Source organism: Oncorhynchus clarkii, chromosome 31 (assembly GCF_045791955.1).
Source record: "Oncorhynchus clarkii lewisi isolate Uvic-CL-2024 chromosome 31, UVic_Ocla_1.0, whole genome shotgun sequence".
NCBI lineage: Eukaryota > Metazoa > Chordata > Actinopteri > Salmoniformes > Salmonidae > Oncorhynchus > Oncorhynchus clarkii.
The window spans coordinates 21,300,849-21,327,554 of record NC_092177.1 but is presented as its reverse complement, the minus strand read 5'-3'; the positions used below and the strand labels follow the sequence as shown (position 1 = coordinate 21,327,554).

General features: G+C 45.5%; 1 protein-coding gene across 1 annotated transcript in view; it reads right to left on the bottom strand.

Moving 5' to 3' along the window:
- LOC139391205 (mitogen-activated protein kinase kinase kinase kinase 4-like) overlaps positions 1 to 26,706 on the bottom strand; it is a 131,482-nt gene that overhangs the window by 24,019 nt on the left and 80,757 nt on the right. The window contains exons 20-25 of the mRNA XM_071138819.1: positions 22,767 to 22,861; positions 20,635 to 20,747; positions 20,415 to 20,502; positions 17,141 to 17,335; positions 16,736 to 16,850; positions 6,308 to 6,475 (exon numbers count right to left, since the gene is read on the bottom strand). Of these exons, the coding sequence (XP_070994920.1) occupies positions 6,308 to 6,475; positions 16,736 to 16,850; positions 17,141 to 17,335; positions 20,415 to 20,502; positions 20,635 to 20,747; positions 22,767 to 22,861 (774 nt within the window). The remainder of the gene's footprint in view (positions 1 to 6,307; positions 6,476 to 16,735; positions 16,851 to 17,140; positions 17,336 to 20,414; positions 20,503 to 20,634; positions 20,748 to 22,766; positions 22,862 to 26,706) is intronic.

Here is a 26,706-nt window from a genome sequence, read left to right as displayed (position 1 = left end):
TATTTGTCCTCTTGCTCAGTTGTGCAGCGGGACCTCCCACTCCTCTTTTTATTCTGGTAAGAGACAGTTTGCACTGTTCTGTGAAGAGAGTAGTACACAGCGTTGTATGAGATCTTCAGTTTCTTAGCAATTTCTCATATGGAATAGCCTTTCTTCATCAACAAAAGAAAGTCCTTTGTTTCTGGCCATTTTGAGCCTGTAATCGAACCCACAAATGCTGATGCTCCAGATACTCAACTAATCTAAAGAAGGACAGTTGTATTGCTTCTTTAATCAGAACAACAGTTTTCAGCTGTGCTAACATAATTGCAAAAGGGTTTTCTAATGATCAATTAGCCTTTTAACTTGGATTAGCTAACACAACGTACCATTGGAACACAGAGTGATGGTTGCTGACAATGGGCCTCTGTATGCCTATGTAGATATTCCATTAAAAATCAGCCGCTTCCTGCTACAATAGTCCTTTACAACATTAACAATGTTTACACCGTACTTCTGATCAATTTGATGTTATTTTAATGGACAAAAAAACGTGCTTTTCTTTCAAAAACAAGGACATTTCTAAGTGACCCCAAACTTGTGAACGATAGTATATACAGTGGGGAGAACAAATATTTGACACACTGCCAATTTAGCAGGTTTTCCTACTTACAAAGCATGCAGAGGTCTGTCATTTTATCATAGGTACACTTCAACTGTGAGAGACGGAATCTAAAACAAAAATACAGAAAATCACATTGTATGATTTTAAAGAAATTAATTTGAATTTTATTGCTTGACATAAGTATTTGATACATCAGAATAGCAGAACGTAATATTTGGTACAGAAACCTTTGTTTGCTAGGCCACTCCACGACCTTGAGATGCTTCTTAAGGAGCCAGTCCTTAGTTGCCCTGGCTGTGTGTTTCGGGTCGTTGTCATGATGGAAGACCCAGCCACGACCCATCTTCAATGCTCTTACTGAGGGAAGGAGGTTGTTGGCCAAGATCTCGTGATACATGGCCCCACCCATCCTCCCCTCAATACGGTGCAGGCATCCTGTCCCCTTTGCAGAAAAACATCCCCAAAGAATTATGTTTCCACCTCCATGCTTCACGGTTGGGATGGTGTTCTTGGGGTTGTACTCATCCTTCTTCTTCCTCCAAACACGGCGAGTGAAGTTTAGACCAAAAGGGCTCTATTTCTGTCTCATCAGACCACATGACCTTCTCCCATTCCTCCTCTGGATCATCCAGATGGTCATTGGCAAACTTCAGATGGGCCTGGACATGCGCTGGCTTGAGCAGGGGGACCTTGCGTGCGCTGCAGGATTTTAATCCATGACGGCGTAGTGTGTTACTAATGGTTTTCTTTGAGACTGTGGTCCCAGCTCTCTTCAGGTCATTGACCAGGTCCTGCCGCGTAGTTCTGGGCTGATCCCTCACATTCCTCATGATCATTGATGCCCCACAAGGTGAGATCTTGCATGGAGCCCCAGACCGAGGGTGAATGACCTTCATCTGGAAGTTCTTCCATTTTCTAATAATTGCGCCAACAGTTGTTGCCTACTCACCAAGCTGCTTGCCTATTGTCCTGTAGCCCATCCCAGCCTTGTCTAAAATTTTATCCCTGATGTCCTTACACAGCTCTCTGGTCTTGGCCATTGTGGAGAGGTTGGAGTCTCAAATCAAATCAAATCAAATTTCATTTGTCACATACACATAGTTAGCAGATGTTAATGCGAGTGTAGCGAAATGCTTCTGCTTCTAGTTCCGACAATGCAGTAATAACCAACAAGTAATCTAACTAACAATTCCAAAACTACTGTCTTGTACATTGTGTAAGGGGATAAAGAATATGTACATAAGGATATATGAATGAGTGATGGATGATGGTACAGAGCAGCATAGGCAAGATACAGTAGATGGTATCGAGTACAGTATATACATATGAGATGAGTATGTAATGTCGTGGAAATTTCCTCTATTTACCAAATCATGGGAGCAAACCACACACACAAGTCAGAGTTAGTTATAAAAGTCCATCTTTAATTATATAAGCTCTATCACAACCCTGTGACTCTCAGATTGATTCAGTGTCTCCCAGTGAATCCTCTGAGAGCCCCCTTACAATGCAACTGAGTTCCTTTAATAGCAAAGACACACATAGTCAGACAGCATAGACATAACTCATCGTTCAGCTTTGTCTCCTTTCCCAAACCATAAACCAATCCTCCATTACAACAGGCATATATCAAATTGTCATTTAGATACAACCCACTCTAAATACAAACTCCTGGACAAACTCACGGAGAGGAGGGTGAGGCTATAGGTTAAGATAGAAACAACATAAGAGGGAGCATAGAATGATTCCAGACACTGCAACCTTCCTTTCCCCACTATGGGAAAGGTAGAGAGTGAAAGATATGTTTACACATGATGACACTTTGACATCTCCCCTCTCAGCGGCCCAGGCAACTTAGTTTTGACATAGAACAGACGCAACCTCACCACAGAATTACACAAAAATACCATTCTGATGAGAATTAACTTACACATATTTGATGAATATAAAACATCTTACATATGTTACCAACAAATTCTGAATCTTCCCTAACAGTAAACAAAGTGGCATAGTTAAAGTGGCTAGTGATACATGTATTACATAAGGATACAGTCGATGATATAGAGTACAGTATATACGTATGCATATGAGATGAATAATGTAGGGTAAGTAACATTATATAAGGTAGCATTGTTTAAAGTGGCTAGTGATATATTTACATCATTTACCATCAATTCCCATTATTAAAGTGGCTGGAGTTGAGTCAGTGTCAGTGTGTTGGCAGCAGCCACTCAATGTTAGTGGTGGCTGTTTAACAGTCTGATGGCCTTGAGATAGAAGCTGTTTTTCAGTCTCTCGGTCCCAGCTTTGATGCACCTGTACTGACCTCGCCTTCTGGATGATAGCGGGGTGAACAGGCAGTGGCTCGGGTGGTTGATGTCCTTGATGATCTTTATGGCCTTCCTGTGACATCGGGTGGTGTAGGTGTCCTGGAGGGCAGGTAGTTTGCCCCCGGTGATGCGTTGTGCAGACCTCACTACCCTCTGGAGAGCCTTACGGTTGAGGGCGGAGCAGTTGCCGTACCAGGCGGTGATACAGCCCGTCAGGATGCTCTCGATTGTGCATCTGTAGAAGTTAGTGAGTGCTTTTGGTGACAAGCCGAATTTCTTCAGCCTCCTGAGGTTGAAGAGGCGCTGCTGCGCCTTCTTCACAATGCTGTCTGTGTGAGTGGACCAATTCAGTTTGTCTGTGATGTGTATGCCGAGGAACTTAAAACTTGCTACCCTCTCCACTACTGTTCCATCGATGTGGATAGGGGGGTGTTCCCTCTGCTGTTTCCTGAAGTCCACAATCATCTCCTTAGTTTTGTTGACGTTGAGTGTGAGGTTATTTTCCTGACACCACACTCCGAGGGCCCTCACCTCCTCCCTGTGGGCCGTCTCGTCGTTGTTGGTAATCAAGCCTACCACTGTTGTGTCGTCCGCAAACTTGATGATTGAGTTGGAGGCGTGGGTGGCCACGCAGTCGTGGGTGAACAGGGAGTACAGGAGAGGGCTCAGAACGCACCCTTGCGGGGCCCCAGTGTTGAGGATCAGCGGGGAGGAGATGTTGTTGCCTACCCTCACCACCTGGGAGCGGCCCGTCAGGAAGTCCAGTACCCAGTTGCACAGGGCGGGGTCGAGACCCAGGGTCTCGAGCTTGATGACGAGCTTGGAGGGTACTATGGTGTTGAATGCCGAGCTGTAGTCGATGAACAGCATTCTCACATAGGTATTCCTCTTGTCCAGATGGGTTAGGGCAGTGTGCAGTGTGGTTGAGATTGCATCGTCTGTGGACCTATTTGGGCGGTAAGCAAATTGGAGTGGGTCTAGGGTGTCAGGTAGGGTGGAGGTGATATGGTCCTTGACTAGTCTCTCAAAGCACTTCATGATGACGGAAGTGAGTGCTACGGAGCGGTAGTCGTTTAGCTCAGTTACCTTAGCTTTCTTGGGAACAGGAACAATGGTGGCCCTCTTGAAGCATGTGGGAACAGCAGACTGGTATAGGGATTGATTGAATATGTCCGTAAACACACCGGCCAGCTGGTCTGCGCATGCTCTGAGGGCGCGGCTGGGGATGCCGTCTGGGCCTGCAGCCTTGCGAGGGTTAACACGTTTAAATGTCTTACTCACCTCGGCTGCAGTGAAGGAGAGACCGCATGTTTTCGTTGCAGGCCGTGTCAGTGGCACTGTATTGTCCTCAAAGCGGGCAAAAAAGTTATTTAGTCTGCCTGGGAGCAGGACATCCTGGTCCGTGACTGGGCTGGATTTCTTCCTGTAGTCCGTGATTGACTGTAGACCCTGCCACATGCCTCTTGTGTCTGAGCCGTTGAATTGAGATTCTACTTTGTCTCTGTACTGACGCTTAGCTTGTTTGATAGCCTTGCGGAGGGAATAGCTGCACTGTTTGTATTCGGTCATGTTACCAGACACCTTGCCCTGATTAAAAGCAGTGGTTCGCGCTTTCAGTTTCACGCGAATGCTGCCATCAATCCACGGTTTCTGGTTAGGGAATGTTTTAATCGTTGCTATGGGAACGACATCTTCAACGCACGTTCTAATGAACTCGCACACCGAATCAGCGTATTCGTCAATGTTGTTGTCTGACGCAATACGAAACATGTCCCAGTCCACGTGATGGAAGCAGTCTTGGAGTGTGGAGTCAGCTTGGTCGAACCAGCGTTGGACAGACCTCAGCGTGGGAGCCTCTTGTTTTAGTTTCTATCTGTAGGCAGGGATCAACAAAATGGAGTCGTGGTCAGCTTTTCCGAAAGGGGGGCGGGGCAGGGCCTTATATGCGTCGCGGAAGTTAGAGTAACAATGATCCAAGGTCTTTCCACCCCTGGTTGCGCAATCGATATGCTGATAAAATTTAGGGAGTCTTGTTTTCAGATTAGCCTTGTTAAAATCCCCAGCTACAATGAATGCAGCCTCCGGATAAATGGTTTCCAGTTTGCTAAGAGTCAAATAAAGTTAATTCAGAGCCATCGATGTGTCTGCTTGGGGGGGGATATATACGGCTGTGATTATAATCGAAGAGAATTCTCTTGGTAGATAATGCGGTCTACATTTGATTGTGAGGAATTCTAAATCAGGTGAACAGAAGGATTTGAGTTCCTGTATGTTTCTTTCATCACACCATGTCACGTTAGTCATAAGGCATACGCCCCCGCCCCTTTCTTACCAGAAAGATGTTTGTTTCTGTCTGCGCGATGCGTGGAGAAACCCGTTGGCTGCACCGCCTCGGATAGCGTCTCTCCAGTGAGCCACGTTTCCGTGAAGCAGAGAACGTTACAGTCTCTGATGTCCCTCTGGAATGCTACCCTTGCTCGGATTTCATCAACCTTGTTGTCAAGAGACTGGACATTGGCAAGAAGAATGCTAGGGAGTGGTGCACGGTGTGCCCGTCTCCGGAGTCTGACCAGAAGACCGCCTCGTTTCCCTCTTTTTCGTAGTCGTTTTTTTGGGTCGCTGCATGGGATCCACTCCGTTGTCCTGTTTGTAAGGCAGAACACAGGATCCGCGTCGCGAAAAACATATTCTTGGTCGTACTGATGGTGAGTTGACGCTGATCTTATATTCAGTAGTTCTTCTCGACTGTATGTAATGAAACCTAAGATGACCTGGGGTACTAATGTAAGAAATAACACGTAAAAAAACAAAAAACTGCATAGTTTCCTAGGAACGCGAAGCGAGGCGGCCATCTCTGTCAGAGATTGAGTGTGTGGACAGGTGTCTTTTATACAGGTAATGAGTTCAAACAGGTGCAGTTAATACAGGTAATGAGAGGAGAACAGGAGGGCTTCTTAAAGAAAAACTAACAAGTCTGTGAAAGCTGGAATTCTTACTGGTTGGTAGGTGATCAAATACTTATGTCATGCAATAAAATGCAAATGAATTACTTAAAAATCATACAATGTGATTTTCTGGATTTTTGTTTTAGATTCCGTCTCTCACAGTTGAAGTGTACCTATGATAAAAATTACAGACATGCTTTGTAAGTAGGAAAACCTGCAAAATCGGCAGTGTATCAAATACTTGTTCTCCCCACTGTATGTAAAAAAAAAAGCTGTAAAAAAACGAAAAGACATTTGTCCTCCGAAGAGGGGTGGTGGTGGAGGTGTTAGTAATAAAAATACAAATACATTAAAAAAAATGCTATTACAAAGGTGTGTTTCTAGGGGATAGGGGCTAGGGGTCGACTGGGTGTTAAACTGCTGCTTACCCCACAGGCCAGCACAGAGGATCTCTGTGTTGAACTTCTTCTTGTACTTGCGGATCTCGGGGGCATCACTCTGGGGTCTGATGTTGGTGGGGTTCACATTGACCACGGAGCCCTTTCTGTGGCCCTCTCTCCTGATTGGGTCCTGATTAGCAGGTGGCCTGCCACTGGCTGGAGGGGAAAAAAACGCAATAAGAACCAATATTGTCATTTAAAACCATGGCCTGTAATAGCTACAGTGCCTTGCGAAAGTATTCGGCCCCCTTGAACTTTGCGACCTTTTGCCACATTTCAGGCTTCAAACATAAATATATAAAACTGTATTTTTTTGTGAAGAATCAACAACAAGTGGGACACAATCATGAAGTGGAACGACATTTATTGGATATTTCAAACTTTTTTAACAAATCAAAAACTGAAAAATTGGGCGTGCAAAATTATTCAGCCCCTTTACTTTCAGTGCAGCAAACTCTCTCCAGAAGTTCAGTGAGGATCTCTGAATGATCCAATGTTGACCTAAATGACTAATGATGATAAATACAATCCACCTGTGTGTAATCAAGTCTCCGTATAAATGCACCTGCACTGTGATAGTCTCAGAGGTCCGTTAAAAGCGCAGAGAGCATCATGAAGAACAAGGAACACACCAGGCAGGTCCGAGATACTGTTGTGAAGAAGTTTACAGCCGGATTTGGATACAAAAAGATTTCCCAAGCTTTAAACATCCCAAGGAGCACTGTGCAAGCGATAATATTGAAATGGAAGGAGTATCAGACCACTGCAAATCTACCAAGACCTGGCCGTCCCTCTAAACTTTCAGCTCATACAAGGAGAAGACTGATCAGAGATGCAGCCAAAAGGCCCATGATCACTCTGGATGAACTGCAGAGATCTACAGCTGAGGTGGGAGACTCTGTCCATAGGACAACAATCAGTCGTATATTGCACAAATCTGGCCTTTATGGAAGAGTGGCAAGAAGAAAGCCATTTCTTAAAGATATCCATAAAAAGTGTTGTTTAAAGTTTGCCACAAGCCACCTGGGAGACACACCAAACATGTGGAAGAAGGTGCTCTGGTCAGATGAAACCAAAATTGAACTTTTTGGCAACAATGCAAAACGTTATGTTTGGCGTAAAAGCAACACAGCTGAACACACCATCCCCACTGTCAAACATGGTGGTGGCAGCATCATGGTTTGGGCCTGCTTTTCTTCAGCAGGGACAGGGAAGATGGTTAAAATTGATGGGAAGATGGATGGAGCCAAATACAGGACCATTCTGGAAGAAAACCTGATGGAGTCTGCAAAAGACCTGAGACTGGGACGGAGATTTGTCTTCCAACAAGACAATGATCCAAAATATAAAGCAAAATCTACAATGGAATGGTTCAAAAATAAACATATCCAGGTGTTAGAATGGCCAAGTCAAAGTCCAGACCTGAATCCAATCGAGAATCTGTGGAAAGAACTGAAAACTGCTGTTCACAAATGCTCTCCATCCAACCTCACTGAGCTCGAGCTGTTTTGCAAGGAGGAATGGGAAAAAATGTCAGTCTCTCGATGTGCAAAACTGATAGAGACATACCCCAAGCGACTTACAGCTGTAATCGCAGCAAAAGGTGGCGCTACAAAGTATTAACTTAAGGGGGATGAATAATTTTGCACGCCCAATTTTTCAGTTTTTGATTTGTTAAAAAAGTTTGAAACATCCAATAAATGTTGTTCCACTTCATGATTGTGTCCCACTTGTTGTTGATTCTTCACAAAAAAATACAGTTTTATATCTTTATGTTTGAAGCCTGAAATGTGGCAAAAGGTCGCAAAGTTCAAGGGGGCCGAATACTTTCGCAAGGCACTGTACATCTGGTATCTGATTTGATATTAAATATGTACAGGAGAAAACCATATATGACAGAATACCTTCCTTCTTATTTTACAGTATGCTAACATATAAACATATATTGAAGGAAATTTATGTTAAAAACCTCTTGAAACTAGGGGGACTATTTTCATTTTTGGAAAAATAACATTCCCAAAGTAAACGGGCTATTTTGTCAGGACAAGATGCTAGAATATGCATATAATTGACAGCTTAGGATAGAAAACACTCTAAAGTTTCCAAAACTGTAAAAATATTGTCTGTGAGTATAACAGAACTGATATAACAACATCTCCACCCCGCTGATCCTCAACACTGGGGCCCCACAAGGGTGCGTTCTGAGCCCTCTCCTGTACTCCCTGTTCACCCACGACTGCGTGGCCATGCACGCCTCCAACTCAATCATCAAGTTTGCGGACGACACAACAGTGGTAGGCTTGATTACCAACAACGACGAGACGGCCTACAGGGAGGAGGTGAGGGCCCTCATTGTCAAGAAAATAACCTCACACTCAACGTCAACAAAACTAAGGAGATGATTGTGGACTTCAGGAAACAGCAGAGGGAACACCCCCCTATCCACATCAATGGAACAGTAGTGGAGAGCGTAGTAAGTTTTAAGTTCCTCGGCGTACACATCACAGCCAAACTGAATTGGTCCACCCACACAGACAGCATCGTGAAGAAAGCCCAACAGCGCCTCTTCAACCTCAGGAGGCTGAAGAAATTTGGCTTGTCACCAAAAGCACTCACAAACTTCTACAGATGCACAATCGAGAGCATCCTGTCGGGCTGTATCACCACCTGGTACGGCAACTGCTCCGCCCACAACCGTAAGGCTCTCCAGAGGGTAGTGAGGTCTGCACAACGCATCACCGGGGGCAAACTACCTGCCCTCCAGGACACCTACACCACCCGATGTCACAGGAAGGCCATAAAGATCATCAAGGACAACAACCACCCGAGCCACTGCCTGTTCACCCCGCTATTATCCAGAAGGCGAGGCCAGTACAGGTGCATCAAAGCTGGGACCGAGAGACTGAAAAACAGCTTCTATCTCAAGGCCATCAGACTGTTAAACAGCCACCACTAACATTGAGTGGCTGCTGCCAACACACTGACTCAACTCCAGCCACTTTAATAATTGGAATTGATGGGCATTGATGTAAAATATATCACTAACCACTTTAAACAATGCTACTTAATATAATGTTTACATACCCTACATTATTTATCTTATATGCATACGTATATACTGTACTCTATATCATCTACTGCATCTTTATGTAATACATGTATCACTAGCCACTTTAAACTATGCCACTTTGTTTACATACTCATCTCATATGTATATACTGTACTCGATACCATCTACTGCATCTTGCCTATGCCGCTCTGTACCATCACTCATTCATATATCTTTATGTACATATTCTTTATCCCTTTACACTTGTGTGTATAAGGTAGTAGTTTTGGAATTGTTAGCTAGATTACTCGTTGGTTATTACTGCATTGTCGGTACTAGAAGCACAAGCATTTCGCTACACTCGCATTAACATCTAACCATGTGTATGTGACAAATACAATTTGATTTGATTTGATTTGATTTGAAAGCCTGAGAAAAATCCAATCAGGAAGGGACTCTTATTTAGAAAGCTCTGCATTCCTATGCGTCCCTATTGAGCAGTGAATGAGATATCAACCAGATTCCAGTTTTCTATGGCTTCCCTAATGTGTCTAGTGTCACAATACATAGTTTCAGGCTTTTATTTTGAAAAATGAGCCTGAACGACAACATTGCGTCAGTGGTCAGCTGGAGGCTCTCAGAGTGTTTTGTGCATAAAAGACAAATGCGGCCATTGTTTCTCTCTTTCCTACTAAGAAGCCACCTGTCCCGGTTGATATATTATCGAATAGATATTTGAAAAACACCTTGAGGATTGATTATAAAAAACGTTTGCCATGTTTCTGTCGATATTATGGATCTAATTTGGAATATTTTTCGGCGTTGTCGTGACCGCAGTTTCCGGTGGATTTCTCAACCAAACGTGAAGTACAAACGGAGGTGTTTCGGCTATAAAAAAGAATCTTTATGGGACAAAATGAACATTTACTGTCTAACTGGGAGTCTCGTGAGTGAAAACATCCGAAGCTCATCAAAGGTAAACAATTTAATTTGATTGCTTTTCTGATTTTCGTGACCAAGCTGCCTGCTGCTAGCTAGGCATAATGCTATGCTAGGCTATCGATAAACTTACACAAATGCTTGTCTTGCTTTGGCTGTAAAGCATAATTTCAAAATCTGAGATGACAGGGTGATTAACAAAAGGCTAAGCTGTGTTTCAATATATTTCACTTGTGATTTCATGAATATGAATATTTTCCGTTGCGTTATGCTAATTAGTGTCAGTTGATGACAATTCTCCCGGACACGGGAGAGGGAGTTCCAAAAGTTAAGATAGTCTTTTTTATAGACCAAATCATCCTCTCTGCCACAACAAATTAATTCACTGGCCTTGTTACGAAAAAAAGCCATCATTGATGCATTTAATCACCATTGTATTTATCTCTTTGAAAGAACTTCTAAGCCTATTCACAATGGCATTGAGCTGGATGCTGATCGGGGAAACTTGCTGAATGATCAAATAAATTATAGTCAAAGTTTTTATTTTAGGATATTTACTGAAAAATAAGTCCTGGATGCTTTGCTAGCAATAGACAACAAGAAATCCACAGGGGTCTGCTTAACCGCTTAACCGCTCTATTTTAACAAACCTAACGCAATTACACAATGGTTCAGCGATGGACCAGATGATGGAGAGGATGGAGCGATGGGAGAGGAGTGGTCTACCGACGTCTACCCCAGCTCCCCCACAGACGACGCCACCCACTCCACCTACGTCGTCGTCTGGGTCCAGCACATTACGTCTCTCCCCCTCGAGGGAGTATGATGGAGCGGTGGCTGGGTGCCAGGGATTTTTGCTCCAGCTTGAGCTCTACCTGGCTACCGTGCGTCCGACTCCCTCGGGTGAGGAGAGTGTGAGCATCCTTGTCTCCTGTTTGTCGGGTAGGGCCCTGGACTGGGCCAACGCTGTTTGGAACAGCCCAGACTCGGCTCGGGACCACTACCCCGTTTTCGAGCTGTGTTCGACCACCCACCAGAGGACAAAGCGGCGGGTGAGCAACTGTTCCACCTCAGACAGGAGACGAGGAGTGGGCAGGACTTTGCGTTGGAGTTCCGGACCCTGGCTGCTGGTGCGGGTTGGAATGACAGGGCCCTGATGGACCATTACCGATGCAGCCTCCGGGAGGACGTCCGCTGGGAGCTAGCTTGTCGGGACACCACACTCTCCCTCGATATTCTTATAGACATGTCGATTCGACTGGACAACCTGCTAGCTGCCCGCGGGCGTTCAGAAGGGGTCCTGTCAATTCCACCTTCCAGCCCCGCTCCAACTCCGATGGAGTTGCATCTAGGGGGACCGGAGGTGGAGGCTCCTCCTGCGCCTACTGTGGCCGGAGAGGACACACTTCGGACCGGTGCTGGAGGAGTCCCTCTGGGAGTCGAGCTGGCAGGTGGAACACTTCTCGGCCACCCCAGGTGAGTAGACACAAAACTCACCCAGAGCTCCCCGTTGGTCACATGTTTTTTTTTTTTTTTTCCCTGCGTTTTCCCCCTCTCTCCAGCATAAGGCGCTAGTCGATTCAGGCGCAGCTGGGAGTTTTATGGATCGTGGACTCGCCCGTAAGTTGGGTATTCCGTTGGTGCAGATAGACCCACCTTTCCCCGTGCACTCCTTAGATAGCCAACTGTTAGGGTCAGGGCTGGTCAGAGAGGCCACGATTCCGCTGGACATGGTAACGCAGGGGGATCATAGGGAGCAGATTAGTTTCTACCTTATTGATTCGCCTGGGTTTCCAGTGGTGTTGGGGGTTCCCTGGCTGGCTATTCACAATCCCCTCATTGCCTGGAGACAGGGGGCTCTTCAGGGGTGGTCAGACGAGTGTTCAGGTAGGTGTATAGGAGTTTCCATCGGTGCCACAACGGTGGAGAGTCGAGACCAGGTTTCCACCGTGCGCATTCCCCCAGAATGTGCCGATTTGGCTATCGCTTTTAGTAAGAAAAAGGCGACCAAATTACCACCCCATCGACGGTGGGATTGCGTGATAAACCTCCAGGAGAACGCTGCACTTCCCCGGAGTCACGTGTACCCATTGTCACAGGAGGAGACGTTGGCTATGGAGACATATGTCACGGAAGCTCTGAGACAGGGGTACATTCGGCCCTCCATGTCACCCGTCTCCTCAAGTTTCTTTTTTGCGAGGAAAAAGGAGGGAGGACTGCATCCGTGCATTGATTATCAAGGTCTCAATTAGATCACAGTGGGATTTAGTTATTCGCTACTTCTCATCGCTACGGCGGTGGAATCATTCCACGGAGCGTGTTTCTTCACAAAACTGGACCTCAGGAGCGCGTATAATCTGGTGCGTATTCGGGGAGGAGACGAGTGGAAAACAGCGTTTAGTACCACATCAGGCCACTATGAGTACCTCATCATGCCGTATGGGTTGAAGAATGCTCCAGCCGTCTTCCAATCCTTTGTAGATGAGATTCTCAGGGACTTGCACGGGCAGGATGTGGTAGTCTATATTGATTTATTCTGCCACAAGCGTCGCGCATGTCTCCCTGGTGCGCAAGGTCCTTGGGCGACTGCTGGAGCATGACCTATACGTCAAGGCTGAGAAATGTGTGTTCTCCAAATAAGCCGTTTCCTTCCTGGGTTATCGCATTTCCACCTTGGGGGTGGTGATGGAGTGTGACCGCGTTAACGGCGTGCGTAATTGGCCGACTCCGACCACGGTAAAGGAGGTCCAGCGGTTTTTAGGGTTACTACCGCAGGTTTATCCGGGGTTTTGGCCTAGTGGCGGCGCCCATTACCTCACTGCTGAAGGGGGGGCCGGTGCGTCTAAGGTGGTCGGCCGAGGCCGATGGAGACTTCAACCAGTTGAAGGCGCTGTTTACTGAAGCTCCCGTGTTGGCGCTTCCGGACCCTTCATTAGCATTCATAGTGAAGGTGGATGCGTCCGAGGCTGGGGTTGGAGCCGTGCTGTCACAGCACTCGGGCACGCCACCGAAGCTCCGTCCCTGCGCTTTCTTTTCCAAGAAGCTGGGTCCGGCGGAGCGGAACTATGATGTGGGGGACCGGGAGTTACTAGCTATGGTAAAAACTGGCTAGAGGGGGCTAAACACCCTTTCCTCATCTGGACTGACCACCGCAATCTGGAGTATATTCGAGCAGTGAGGAGACTGAATCCGCGTCAGGCTAGGTGGGCCATGTTCTTTACACGCTTTAGATTTACGATCTCTTATAGACCAGGTTCCCTTAACACTAAGGCCGATGCGCTGTCCCGTCTCTATGACACCGAGGACCGGTCCATCGATCCCACTCCCATCCTTCCAGCCTCTCGGCTGGTGGCCCCGGTGGTATGGGAGGTGGACGCGGACATCGAGCGGGCGTTGAGGGTTGAACCTGCGCCTTCACAGTGTCTGACCGGTCTTAGGTACGTGCCGCTTGGTGTCTGTGATAAATTGATTCGATGGGCTCACACACTACCTTCTTCGGGTCATCCGGGGATGGATAGGACAGTGCGGGGTCTTAGGGGGAAATACTGGTGGCCCACCTTAGCTAAGGACGTGAAGCTCTATGTCTCTTCCTGTTCGGTATGCGCTCAGAGTAAGGCTCCTAGGCATCTGCCTAGAGGGAAGTTACAACACCTCCCAGTTCCACAACGGCCATGGTCTCATCTCTCGGTAGATTTTCTTACTGATCTTCCCCCATCTCAGGGGAACACTACCGTTCAGGTCGTTGTGGATCGGTTCTCTAAGTCCTGCCGTCGCCTCCCATTGCCTGGTCTCCCTACGGCCCTACAGACTGCTGAGGCTCTATTTACCCACGTCTTCCGGCACTACGGGGTTCCAGAGGACATCGTATCTGATCGAGGTCCCCAGTTCACGGGTTTGGAGGGCGTTTATGGAGCGTCTGGGGGTCTCGGTCAGCCTTACCTCTGGTTATCACCCCGAAAGTAATGGGCAGGTGGAGAGAGTAAACCAGGAAGTGGGTAGGTTTCTGAGGTCGTATTGCCAGGACCGGCCAGGAGAATGGGCGAGGTACATCCCGTGGGCAGAGTTGGCCCAGAACTCACTTCGTCACTCATCCACGAACATGTCGCCATTCAAATGTGTACTGGGCTACCAGCCGGTCCTGGTTCCGTGGCATCAGAGTCAGACCGAAGCTCCTGCGGTGGAGGAGTGGGTACAGCGCTCTACAGAGACCTGACCTGGCAGTCCAGGATTCTCTCAGGCAGGCCAGTGAACGGCAGAAAAGAGCGCTGACCGCCACCGCAGTGAGGCCCCCTCCCATAGTCTGTTCTGGACTGTGAAGAGACCTCTTGTGGCATGTCTTGTGGGGTGTCTGAGCTGTGTGCCAGTAATTTAGACAGACAGTTCGGTGCATTCAACATGTCAATACAATAAATAAAAGTAGTGATGAAGTCAATCTCTCCTCCACTTTCAGCCAGGAGAGATTGACATGCACATTATTAGTATTACCTCTCTGTGTACATCCAAGGCTAGCCGTGCTGCCCTGTTCTGAGCCAATTGCTTTTTTTGTGGCACCTGACCACACAACTGAACAGTAGTCAAGGAGCAACAAAACTAGGGCTTGTAGGACCTGCCTTGTTGATAGTGTTGTTAAGAAGACTGAGCATCACTGTATTATAGACAGACTTCTCCCCATCTTAGCTATTACTGCATCAATATGTTTTGACCATGACAGTATACAATCTAGGGTTACTCCAAGCAGTTTAGTCATCTCAACTCGCTCAATTTCCACATTATTTATTACAAGATTTAGTTGACTTTTAGGGTTTAGTGAGTGTTTTGTTCCAAATACAATGCTTTTAGTTTTAGAAATATTTAGGGCTAACTTATTCCTTGCCACCCACTCTGAAACAAACAGCAGCTCTTTGTTGAGTGTTGCAGTCATTTCAGTCACTGTAGTAGCTGACGTGTATCGTGTTGAGTCATCCACATACATAGACACTCTGGCTTTACTCAAAGTCAGCTACCTAAACAGCCTAAACAGCTACCCTGGGGAATTCCTGATTCTAACTGGATTATATTTGAGAGGCTTCCATTAAAGAACACCCTCTGTGTTCTGTTAGACAAGTAACTCTTTATCCACATTATAGCAGGGGGTGTAAAGACATCCCCCAGGCCTGTCAGGTGATTTAAAGTATTGATTGGGGACTTATTTGTGGAGGAATGTAACTGTTTTTCTGGGGGATTTGTGATGTTTTATTTGTGCTTCCCATGTGTTTTTGTATTTCAATGTTTATATATACTGAACAAAAATATATACGCAACATGCAACAATTTTCTAAGATTTTACTGAGTTACAGTTCATATAAGGAAATCAATCAATAAATTTATTGGGCCCTAATCTATGGATTTCACATGACTGAGCAGGGTCGCTGTCATGGGTGGGAGGGCATAGGCCCACCCACTTGGGAGCCAGGCCCTGCCAACCACAGAAGGGCTTTATTACAGACATAAAAACTCCTCAGTTTCATTAGCTGTCCAGTTTGCTGGTCTCAGACATCCCACAGGTGAAAAAGCTAGATGTAGAGGTCCTGGGCTGGCATGGTTACACGTGGTCTGCGGTTGTAAGGCGGGTTGGACAGACTGGCAAATTCTCTAAAACAATGTTGGAGGCGGCTTATGGTAGAGAGATTAACATTCAATTCTCTGACAACAGCTCTGGTGGACATTCCTGCAGTCCGCATGCCAATTGCACACTCCCTCAAAAATGGAGACATCTGTGGCATTGTGTTGTGTGACAAAACTGCACATTTTATAGTGGCCTTTTATTGTCCCCTACACAAGGTGCACCTGTGATGACCTGCACCTGATGGATTCTCGTGACAAAGGAGAAATGCTCCCTATCAGGAATGTAAACAAACTTGTTCACAGAATTGGAGAGAAATAAGCTTTTTGTGCATATGGAACATTTCTGGGAACTTTTATTTCATCTCATGAAACATGGGACCAACAATTTACATGTCGCGTTTATATTTTTGTAAATGTCAGTTTTGAATATTTAATACATTTGGAAAAACATCTATAAACCTGTTTTTCCTTTGTCATTATGTGATATTGTGTGTAGGTAGATTGATGAGGGAAAAAAAACGATTTAATAAATTTTTTAATAAGGCTGTAATGTATCAACATTTGGAAAAAGTCAAGGGGTCTGAATACTTTCCGAATGCACTGTGTGTATATGTTGTATATATACAGGGCACATTTGTAACAGAGACCTAGGTTTAGAGACCACTCTAGCAGTGATTTACTAGAATGTCTGAGGGGCATTTCTTGTGTTGAGTGGTGTGTGTGTGTGTGTGTGTGTGTGTGTGTGTGTGTGTGTGTGTGTGTGTGTGTGTGTGTGTGTGTGTGTGTGTGTGCGTGTGTGTGTTTGTTTGTTTGTTGGCACTCACTGGGACTGTGGCCCACTGGGCTCTGAGGGGGAGAGATCTGCAGCAGCCTGGGGTCTATGAAGGGAGTGAAGGAGGAGGACGAGATGCTTTTCCCTGGAGGACAGTTTACAGGTTTCTGCAAATGCATCCAAAATCAGAATTCATATCAATAAAACAACATAAAAAAACAAATGTCAGATTTCCAGTAGACTTCACATCAATCTTGATGGAATTTCACGTCTACAATAGCTAGGTCATCTCCCCTTAGTGGAGAAAGATACATTGACATCAAATAAAAACCCATTGCTCCAAACCACTTCAATCTATAAACTATTACTCTTAAACATTCCATGACCTTCTGGAGAAGTTATAGCCTACTAATAGACATTCAGCCTACAGAGAGTTTATAGCTACCTGTGAACTCACGTCAGAATGTGGTCCTCGTCTGCTCGGAGACTGGGGGTAGATGACGTCATGTGGGCCGTGCTGCGCCATGGGCTCATGGGCCAGGCTCTTCTGCAGGAGATCAGGGAGAAGGTAATTCTCATTGCATTCTGATCCTATAGCAATGAGCCTGTGTAGTGGCTGGCCACTCTTAAGGCCTGATGCCACACTGCTCTGCTAAGAGAAGAGACACAGCAAACAGTAGTATAATGCCTCGTTACTAATGCTTGTCTGCCTGTCTGACGTGAGTCATGTAACTCTGTATTCACAGTGTCACGGCAGCACTGTGTGGAGGAACAACAGCAGCATCTACAAAAAGAGTATCATATGGCAGGTAGGTAGGTACTGTTTGGGTTTCCATGACACTAAGTGTCTAATGACGGTCAAGGCGTTGTTTGAAGTGAAGTGGGAGAGGTAAACAAGCATATCAAGCCCTGCTTACACCATACCAAGTTGCATTTCATTCATTACTGGAGGTGGAGGAGGCTCTGAGGGGACTGTGGGAGAGCAGTATCATCAATGGAGGTGGAGGAGGCTCTGAGGGGGCTGTGGGAGAGCAGTATCATCAATGGAGGTGGAGGAGGCTCTGAGGGGGCTGTGGGAGAGCACCATCAATGGAGGTGGCGGAGGCTCTGAGGGGGCTGTGGGAGAGCAGCATCAATGGAGGTGGAGGAGGCTCTGAGGGGGCTGTGGGAGAGCACCATCAATGGAGGTGGAGGAGGCTCTGAGGGGGCTGTGGGAGAGCAGCATCAATGGAGGTGGCGGAGGCTCTGAGGGGGCTGTGGGAGAGCAGCATCAATGGAGGTGGCGGAGGCTCTGAGGGGGCTGTGGGAGAGCAGCATCATCACTGGGCTCTGCTCTGCTCCATGTACAGATGGAGGATATTAATTTGAGCCAGTTTACTAAAGCAGTAAAATAATTATGTGAACATGTGAACATTCATAGACATTTTTGTAGGGGCTTTTCATAATGGAAAGTCAAGTCTGAAATTTCAAAGTGGAAATTACAGTCGTGGCCAAAAGTTTTGAGAATGACACAAATATTAATTTCCACAAAGTCTGCTGCTTCAGTGTCTTTAGATATTTTTTGTCAGATGTTACAATGGAATACTAAAGTATAATTACAAGCATTTCATAAGTGTCAAAGGCTTTTATTGACAATTATATGAAGTTGATGCAAAGAGTCAATATTTGCGGTGTTGACCCTTCTTATTCAAGACCTCTGAAAACTGCCATGGCATGCTGTCACTTCTGGTCTACATCCTGACTGATGGCAGCCCATTCTTGCATAATCAATGCTTGGAATTTGTAAGAATTTGTGGGTTGTTGTTTGTCCACCCGCCTCTTGAGGATTGACCACAAGTTCTCACTGGGATAAAGGTCTGGGGAGTTTCCTGGCCATGGACCCAAAATATCAATGTTTTGTTCCCCGAGCCACTTATTTATCACCTTTGCCTTATGGCAAGGAGGATGTGTTGGTACCATTCTTTATTCATGGTTGTGTTCTTAAGCAAAATTGTGAGTGAGCCCACTCCCTTGGCTGAGAAGCAACCCCACACATGAATGGTCTCAGGATGCTTTACTGTTGGCATGACACAGGACTGATGGTTTCGCTCACCTTGTCTTCTACGGACAAGCTTTTTTCCGGATGCCCCAAACAATCGGGAAGGGGATTCATCAGAGAGAAAATGACTTTACCTTTTGAGTCCTTTTGCAGAATATTGCAGAATATTAGTTTGTCCCTGATGTTTTTCCTGGAGAGAAGTGGCTTCTTTGCTGCCCTTCTTGACACCAGGCCATCCTCCAAAAGTCTTTGCCTCACTGTGTGTGCAGATGCACTCACACCTGCCTGCTGCCATTCCTGAGCAAGCTCTGTACTGGTGGTGCCCCGATCCCACAGCTGGAATCAACTTTAGGAGACGGTCCTGGCACTTGCTGGACTTTCTTGGGGCCCTGAAAGCCTTCTTCACAACAACTGAACCGCTCTCCTTGAAGTTCTTGATGATCCGATAAATGGTTGATTTAGGTGCAATCTTACTGGAGGCAATATCCTTGCCTGTGAAGCCCTTTTTCTGCAAAGCAATGATGACGGCACGTGTTTCCTTGCAGGTAACCGTGGTTGACAGAGGAGGAACAATGATTCCAAGCACCACCCTTCTTTTGAAGCTTCCAATCTGTTATTCGAACTCAATCAGCATGACAAAGAAATCTCCAGCCTTGTCCTCGTCAACACTCACACCTGTGTTAACGAGAGAATCACTGACATGATGTCAGCTGGTCCTTTTGTGGCAGGGCTGAAATGCAGTGGAAATGTTTTTGGGGGATTCAGTTCATTTGCATGGCAAAAAGGGACTTTGCAATGAATTGCAATTAATCTGATCGCTATTCATAACATTCTGGAGTATATGCAAATTGCCATCATACAAACTGAGGCAGCAGACTTGTGAAAATTAATATTTGTGTCATTCTCAAAACTTTTGGCCACAACTGTACAAACTTCAGAAGCCTTTTAAAATCTCAAATACAAAAGTTGTCCTGCAACAGGGTGATCAAATTGGTTATTAGTTAGTAGCATCTGCTCCATGTGTTAGTTAGTATGCACAAAGTGCCCTTTAGTGTTTGTCATGAAAATGACACATGACAACTGGTGACAACCCTGAGCTCAAGTGGCTCTGGGTGCATCCCAAATTACACTCTAATCCATATTTAGTGCACTACAATTGACCACCACAAATTAGCAGAGTTCATGGAAACCATGATGATGTGGCTGGTGACTCTTTGCTTCTTGAAAGTCCAATATCTTGAAAACTTGACCACTGAAATGCAAAACATTTTGGCACTGTATCAACAGTGGACTAATGAAAAAAATACCAACATATAGTTTTGAGTGGATTTTCACTTTAAGCAGCCTATTACTCTGATATAATGAAGATGACACTGTAGTATGAACCTGACTTGACTGAAACTATTCATCTGTTTTCTAACTATATATCCATTAAAAGCATTGAACATATTTATGTTCAATGTTGAGAGTTTGAGGAAGATTTGGTCTGAGTTTTCATCAAGTACAGAATTAATATCAGTGACAAGCGAGCTGTGTTGGTAAGGAAAGCAGCTGGCTGTGTTGGTAAGGTAAGCAGCTGGCTGTGTTGGGAAGGAAAGCAGCTAGCTTAGCTCTCAAAGTTAATAAGTGAGTACTTTTTTCACTCCAAAATGTCCCAAAGAGGTCGTAGTGTATGGATGAGGTGTATGTATACCGGGGTCTGGTTAAGATTATGGTGGGGCTGCAGGACAATCCCATCAGGGGCTCCACGGAAGAACATTCCTTTCCCATTCAACGGAGACCTGGAGAAACAGACAACAGCAGTCAGAGAGCAGTGTTTTAATGGATAATGCTCTTGTTTTTTGCTCTATATATATTTTTTTAAAGTATCAAATAAAATCAATGAATCAATAAATCAATCAAGGTGGACCCACCGGGTTTTCTCATCATCATCACTACTCCCAACTTCATCGCTAGAAGAGGAGTACTCTGTTGCCTTGACAAACGGACTGAGATTAGACGTAAGCCCAGAGAAGTGGCCGAAACCCTGAGAGAGAAACACAGAGAATCACATCAGAGATAGAACACCAGACATCAGGGATAGAACACCAGACATCAGGGATAGAACACCAGACATCAGGGATAGAACACCAGACATCAGGGATAGAACACCAGACATCATATAGAGAACACCAGACATCAGAGATAGAACACCAGACATCATGGATAGAACATCAGACATCAGAGATAGAACACCAGACATCAGAGATAGAACACCAGACATCAGAGTAGGAACACCAGACATCATATAGAGAACACCAGACATCATATAGAGAACACCAGACATCATGGATAGAATACCAGACATCAGGGATAGAACACCAGACATCATATAGAGAACACCAGACATCATATAGAGAACACCAGACATCAGGGATAGAATACCAGACATCAGGGATAGAACACCAGACATCATATAGAGAACACCAGACATCATGGATAGAACATCAGACATCAGAGATAGAACACCAGACATCAGAGATAGAACACCAGACATCAGAGTAGGAACACCAGACATCATATAGAGAACACCAGACATCAGGGATAGAACACCAGACATCAGAGTAGGAACACCAGACATCATATAGAGAACACCAGACATCATATAGAGAACACCAGACATCATGGATAGAACATCAGACATCAGAGATAGAACACCAGACATCAGAGTAGGAACATCAGACATCATGTAGAGAACACCAGACATCATATAGAGAACACCAGACATCATGGATAGAACACCAGACATCATATAGAGAACACTAGACATCATGGACATCATATAGAGAACACCAGACATGAGAGATAGAACACCAGACATCAGAGATAGAACACCAGACATCAGAGATAGAACACCAGACATCAGAGATAGAACACCAGACATCAGAGATAGAACATCAGACATCATATAGAGAACACCAGACATCATGGATAGAACATCAGACATCATTTGGAGAACGCCAGACATCAGAGATAGAACACCAGACATCAGAGATAGAACACCAGACATCAGAGATAGAACACCAGACATCAGAGTAGGAACACCAGACATCAGAGATAGGACACCAGACATCATATAGAGAACACCAGACATCATATAGAGAACACCAGACATCAGAGATAGAACACCAGACATCATGGATAGAACATCAGACATCAGAGATAGAACATCAGACATCAGAGATAGAACACCAGACATCAGAGATAGAACACCAGACATCAGAGAAAGAACACCAGACATCAGAGTTCCTGAGAGAGACAGTCAGACAGGCACGCAGACAGGCAGACAGACAGGCAGGCAGGCAGACACGATTATGAAATAATACAGGACTGCTAATGCTAATCCAATACAGGAATAATTGTCAGTCCACATGAAGATGACAAGCAGGTATATGTTATTGAATAAAACACAATGACGCCGTGTGTCCTTTGGAGGGAATCAGAGACAGGACAGGACTCCTCTGCTTCCCGTCGGAATGACCGGAATCTTAAATGGCATGCTGTACCTCTAATCTCAAATCATTAGGCCTAGTCATAACATGCAATATTTAGTTTCGAACGGATAAGCAAGAATAATACACTATTTAGACGTAAAGTTGAGTCAGAGGAGGAATTACAGCATTCTTAGTTTTGATGAAAGCAAACACAGATGTGAGAGATGGTCATACGGATTCTCCTCATTCACATCCAGAGCTAATCGGATTCATCTGTTCCTTAAAGTTTTGTTTTTCAAACCCGACAGTAACAAACAACAGTAACCGACATCTGACAAACGTAGAGATGAGACCAACATGATGGCCTTCAAGCTCGGTGACCAAGATGTAAAGTGTTACAGATGTCGGTATTTTCCAGAACCACAGGGCAACGGGAGCCAATAAAGAAAATAACATGTCCCACGACAACAATTATGATAATCATGGCTGAAAACTACATTTTAAATCTGACGTATAATAGATGTGGAATAGTGTTCTAGATGCTAGGATGGTGACAGAAGACAGATACTTACATGTTGCTGAAGAAGGGCTCCAGGAGAATTCTCCTTAGACTTCTTGTACTGCTGAAGACGGCTCTGCAGCAGAGGGCTCTCCAGCTTGAAGTAACCTGATAGAGTCAAAAGACGTGTTTCAAATCTCCCATCTCACTATGTTGTACACTCTTGCTAAATATTACCAGAGCCATACAGATACTGTAGTTAGCTTTGGTGGCTCATTATGGGAGCTTTCCTCAAACTATGTTATGGATTAAAGTTGTCAGTTGCCCCAAGACCTCAGTATGCTGCGTTAATATGATGAGCAAGTCCAGATATGGACTAAGGCATCAGGATATATTGTGAGGGCTTCCTTGTTTTCCCACTGGATTACTTCCTGAAAGCGACAATGTAATGAACTTGTAAAAGACTATAAATGTCAAATTCATTATCATTATTATGTCTCTATTTGAGCTAATGCTCCATCTTCATGTACAGTATAAGATTCCTTTGGAATTTAACCACGACATGTTAGCACATTTATTTACCATATTCGTGAACTGCTTTCTTAAAATTCCTCAGACAAGTAATTGTGAAAAAGGGGAACTTTGAACACATTACCCAGTCTTTCTTTCCTTTTTTCCTTCTTATCCAAAAGGCAGTTCTTTTGAGAGTCTACCCATTAATTGTACTGGTTTTCCACACACCCAATTTACGACAGGGCCTGTTGCTCACTAACACGCCCCCACCCAGACGCTCTCACAAACTCCCACACACATACAACCTCACCCAACCTCCTTCCCACAAACCCTCACCCACCCACACTCCCTCACCCACCCACACTCCCTCACGCACACTCCCTCTTTCACCCACCCCCCCACACCCATACTCCCTCACGGACACCCAGTCACCCACACACCCTCACGTGAAACTTAAAGGCTCAGTGTAGTCAAAAATGTTTCTGTGTTTTATATACAGTACAATTCAAAAGTTTGGACACACCTACTCATTCAAGGGTTTTTCATTATTTTTCCTCTTTCCTACATTGTAGAATAATAGTGAAGACATCAAAACTATGAAATAACACTTATGGAATCATGTAGTAACCAAAAAAGTGATACAAAATATATATATTTTATATTTGAAATTCCTCAAAGTAGCCACCCTTTGCCTTGACGACAGCTTTGCACACTCTTGGCATTCTCTCAACCAGCTTCACGAGGTAGTCACCTGGAATGCATTTCAATTAACAGGTGTGCCTTGTAAAAAGTATACAGAAGAAAGCCCTATTTGGTAAAGACCAAGTCCATATTATGGCAAGAACAGCTCAAATAAGCAGAGAAACGACAGTCCATCATTACTTTAAGACATGAAGGTCAGACAATGCGAAAATTTCAAGCTTTGAAAGTTTTCACGTGCAGTCGCAAAAACCATCAAGCGCTATGATGAAACTGGCTCTCATGAGGACCGCCACAGGAAAGGAAGACCCAGAGTTACCTCAGCTGCAGAGGATAAGTTCATTAGAGTTATCTGCACCTCAGATTGTAGCCCAAATAAATGCCTCACAGTGTTCAAGTAACAGAGACTGCGTGAAAAGACCTTCATGGTCAAATTGCTGCAAAAAAACACTACTAAAGGATACAAATAATAAGAAGAGACTTGCTTGGGCCAAGAAACACGAGCAATGGACATTAGACCGGTGAAAATCTGTCCTTTGGTCCGATGAGTTCAAATTTGAGATTTTTGGTTCCAACCGCCGTGTCATTGTGAGACCCATAGTAGGTGAACGGATGATCTCTGCATGTGTGGTTCCCACCGTGAAGCATGGAGGAGGAGGTATGATGGTGTGGGGGTGCTTTGCAGTGAAACAATCTGTGATTTATTTAGAATTCAAGGCACACTTAACCAGCATGGATACCACAGCATTCTGCAGTGATACGCCAGTCCTTCTGGTTTGAGCTTAGTGGGAATATCATTTGTTTTTTAACAGGACAATGACCCAACAAACCTCCAAGCTGTGCAAGGGCTATTTGACCAAGAAGAAGAGTGATGGAGTGCTGCATCAGATGACCTGGCCTCCACAATCACCCGACCTCAACCCAATTGAGATGATTTGGGATGAGTTGGACAGCAGAGTGAAGGAAAAGCAGCCAACGAGTGCTCAGCATATATGAGAACACCTTCAAGACTGTTTGAAAAGCATTCCAGGTGAAGCTGGCTAAGAGAATGCCAAGATTGTGCAAAGCTGTCATCAAGGCTGTCACAGGTTAGAGGTCATCATGGAGTGTTATCCCTGAAAGGCATCCTTGTGTTTCTAGTGTCCAGGTTTGGGATTATTCGGTTCACCTGGTTTAGGACTATTTAGGTTCCTCTATGGAACTGGGCCAGTTGCTCAGGTCTCTTGTCTTGTTTTGTGTTGTACGCATATGCACTTTCTTTGTTGTTTTTCCTGTGAATACTTCAGTTAACATTCTGGATTTATCCTCACCTCTGCCTGCTGTGTTTCTCTGTGCCTGGGTCCGAGTTCGTACTAGAGTTATTGTCACAGTAGACCTGAGCCAAAAATGGACCCAGCAGAGATTTCTCCGTCATCCGAGGGACACTTCGAGTTCCACCACTTGCGGTCGGCTCTCACTCACCATGGAACTGTGATTAGTCGCCATGAGGCGCGGCTGAAGACATTGTCGGAGGATTTAGGAACTCTTGTGTTCACTCTGCCTACTGGACAGACAGAAGCAACGGTTGCTGTACCTGTGGTGGTTCCTAACCCTCCACTCTCTACCAGTTCATCATCTTCTTCCCCTTGGGAGCTTCATCTCCCGGCACTGGAGCGCTATGAGGGGCATCCTGGGAGGTGTCGTGGGTTCCTGCTCCAATGTTCGCTGGTCTTCGAGCTGCAGACATCAATGTTTCCCACCGAGCGTTCCAGAGTGGCATATGTCATCTTCTTGCTCTCAGGACGGGCTCTGGCCTGGGCCAAGGCCATATGGGAGCAGCAATCAGACATTTGTTTCAATTGGCAAAGCTTCACACAGAAGATGAGGGTTTTTGATCACCACATCAGTGGCAGGAATGCTGCTCAAAGACTCATTGCGCTTTGACAGGGCAGCTGGAGCGTAGCGGATTACGCCATTGATTTTCGGACGCTCGCTGCTGGGCTTGCTGGCCTGGTATCCCGTTCTCAATTCGGCTCTGGCTCCCCTTCATATCCTTCAGAGGAGCCGGTGCAATTGGGATGCACCAGACTTTCCGCTCTGGAGAAAAGGAGCAGGATTAACGAGCAACGTTGCCTTTACTGTGGACAGTCTGGACATTTCCGGGCCTCTTGTCCCGAACTGACGGGAGAATGGGATGACTCGTCAGTAAACTGGAGAATACTGGCGAGTCAGATACAGTCTCCAGCAGCCGACACAGCACGCACCTTGCTTCCGGCCAACCTGTGCTGAGACAATGGCAGTTGGACAATTCTGCTTTCATAGACTCTGGGGCTACCGGCTGTTTTCTGTATCGCACATTAGCTTGCCAACAGAGGCTGCCACTCACTAAGCTGGCCCCTCTGTTGTCGGTCACTGCGCTGGATGGTCAAACCATAGGGTCTGGGAAGGTGAAGCAACTCACCATGCCTATTCAGCTACAAGTTCTGGATGACCATGTGGAGCTTAACCAGTTTCATCTGGTGGACTGTCCTGAGCTTCCCCTGGTTCTTGGACATCCGTGGCTTTCCACACATAATCCTCAGATTGACTGAGATGGAATCCTTCATGCCAGTTCACCTGCCAGCAACTCTCTCCAGACCTTTCCGGTCCTGATCATCTGGAGACTTCTGACTCTCCTGTGCCTCCGTCTGGGAGTGACAAGCCTGATCTTTCCCGTGTACCTCGGGATTACTGAGATTTGGGTCAGGCCTTCAGCAAACAAAGGGCCAGCAAACTACCTCCTCACAAGCCCTACGATCGTGCCATCAACCTCCTGCGTCCAG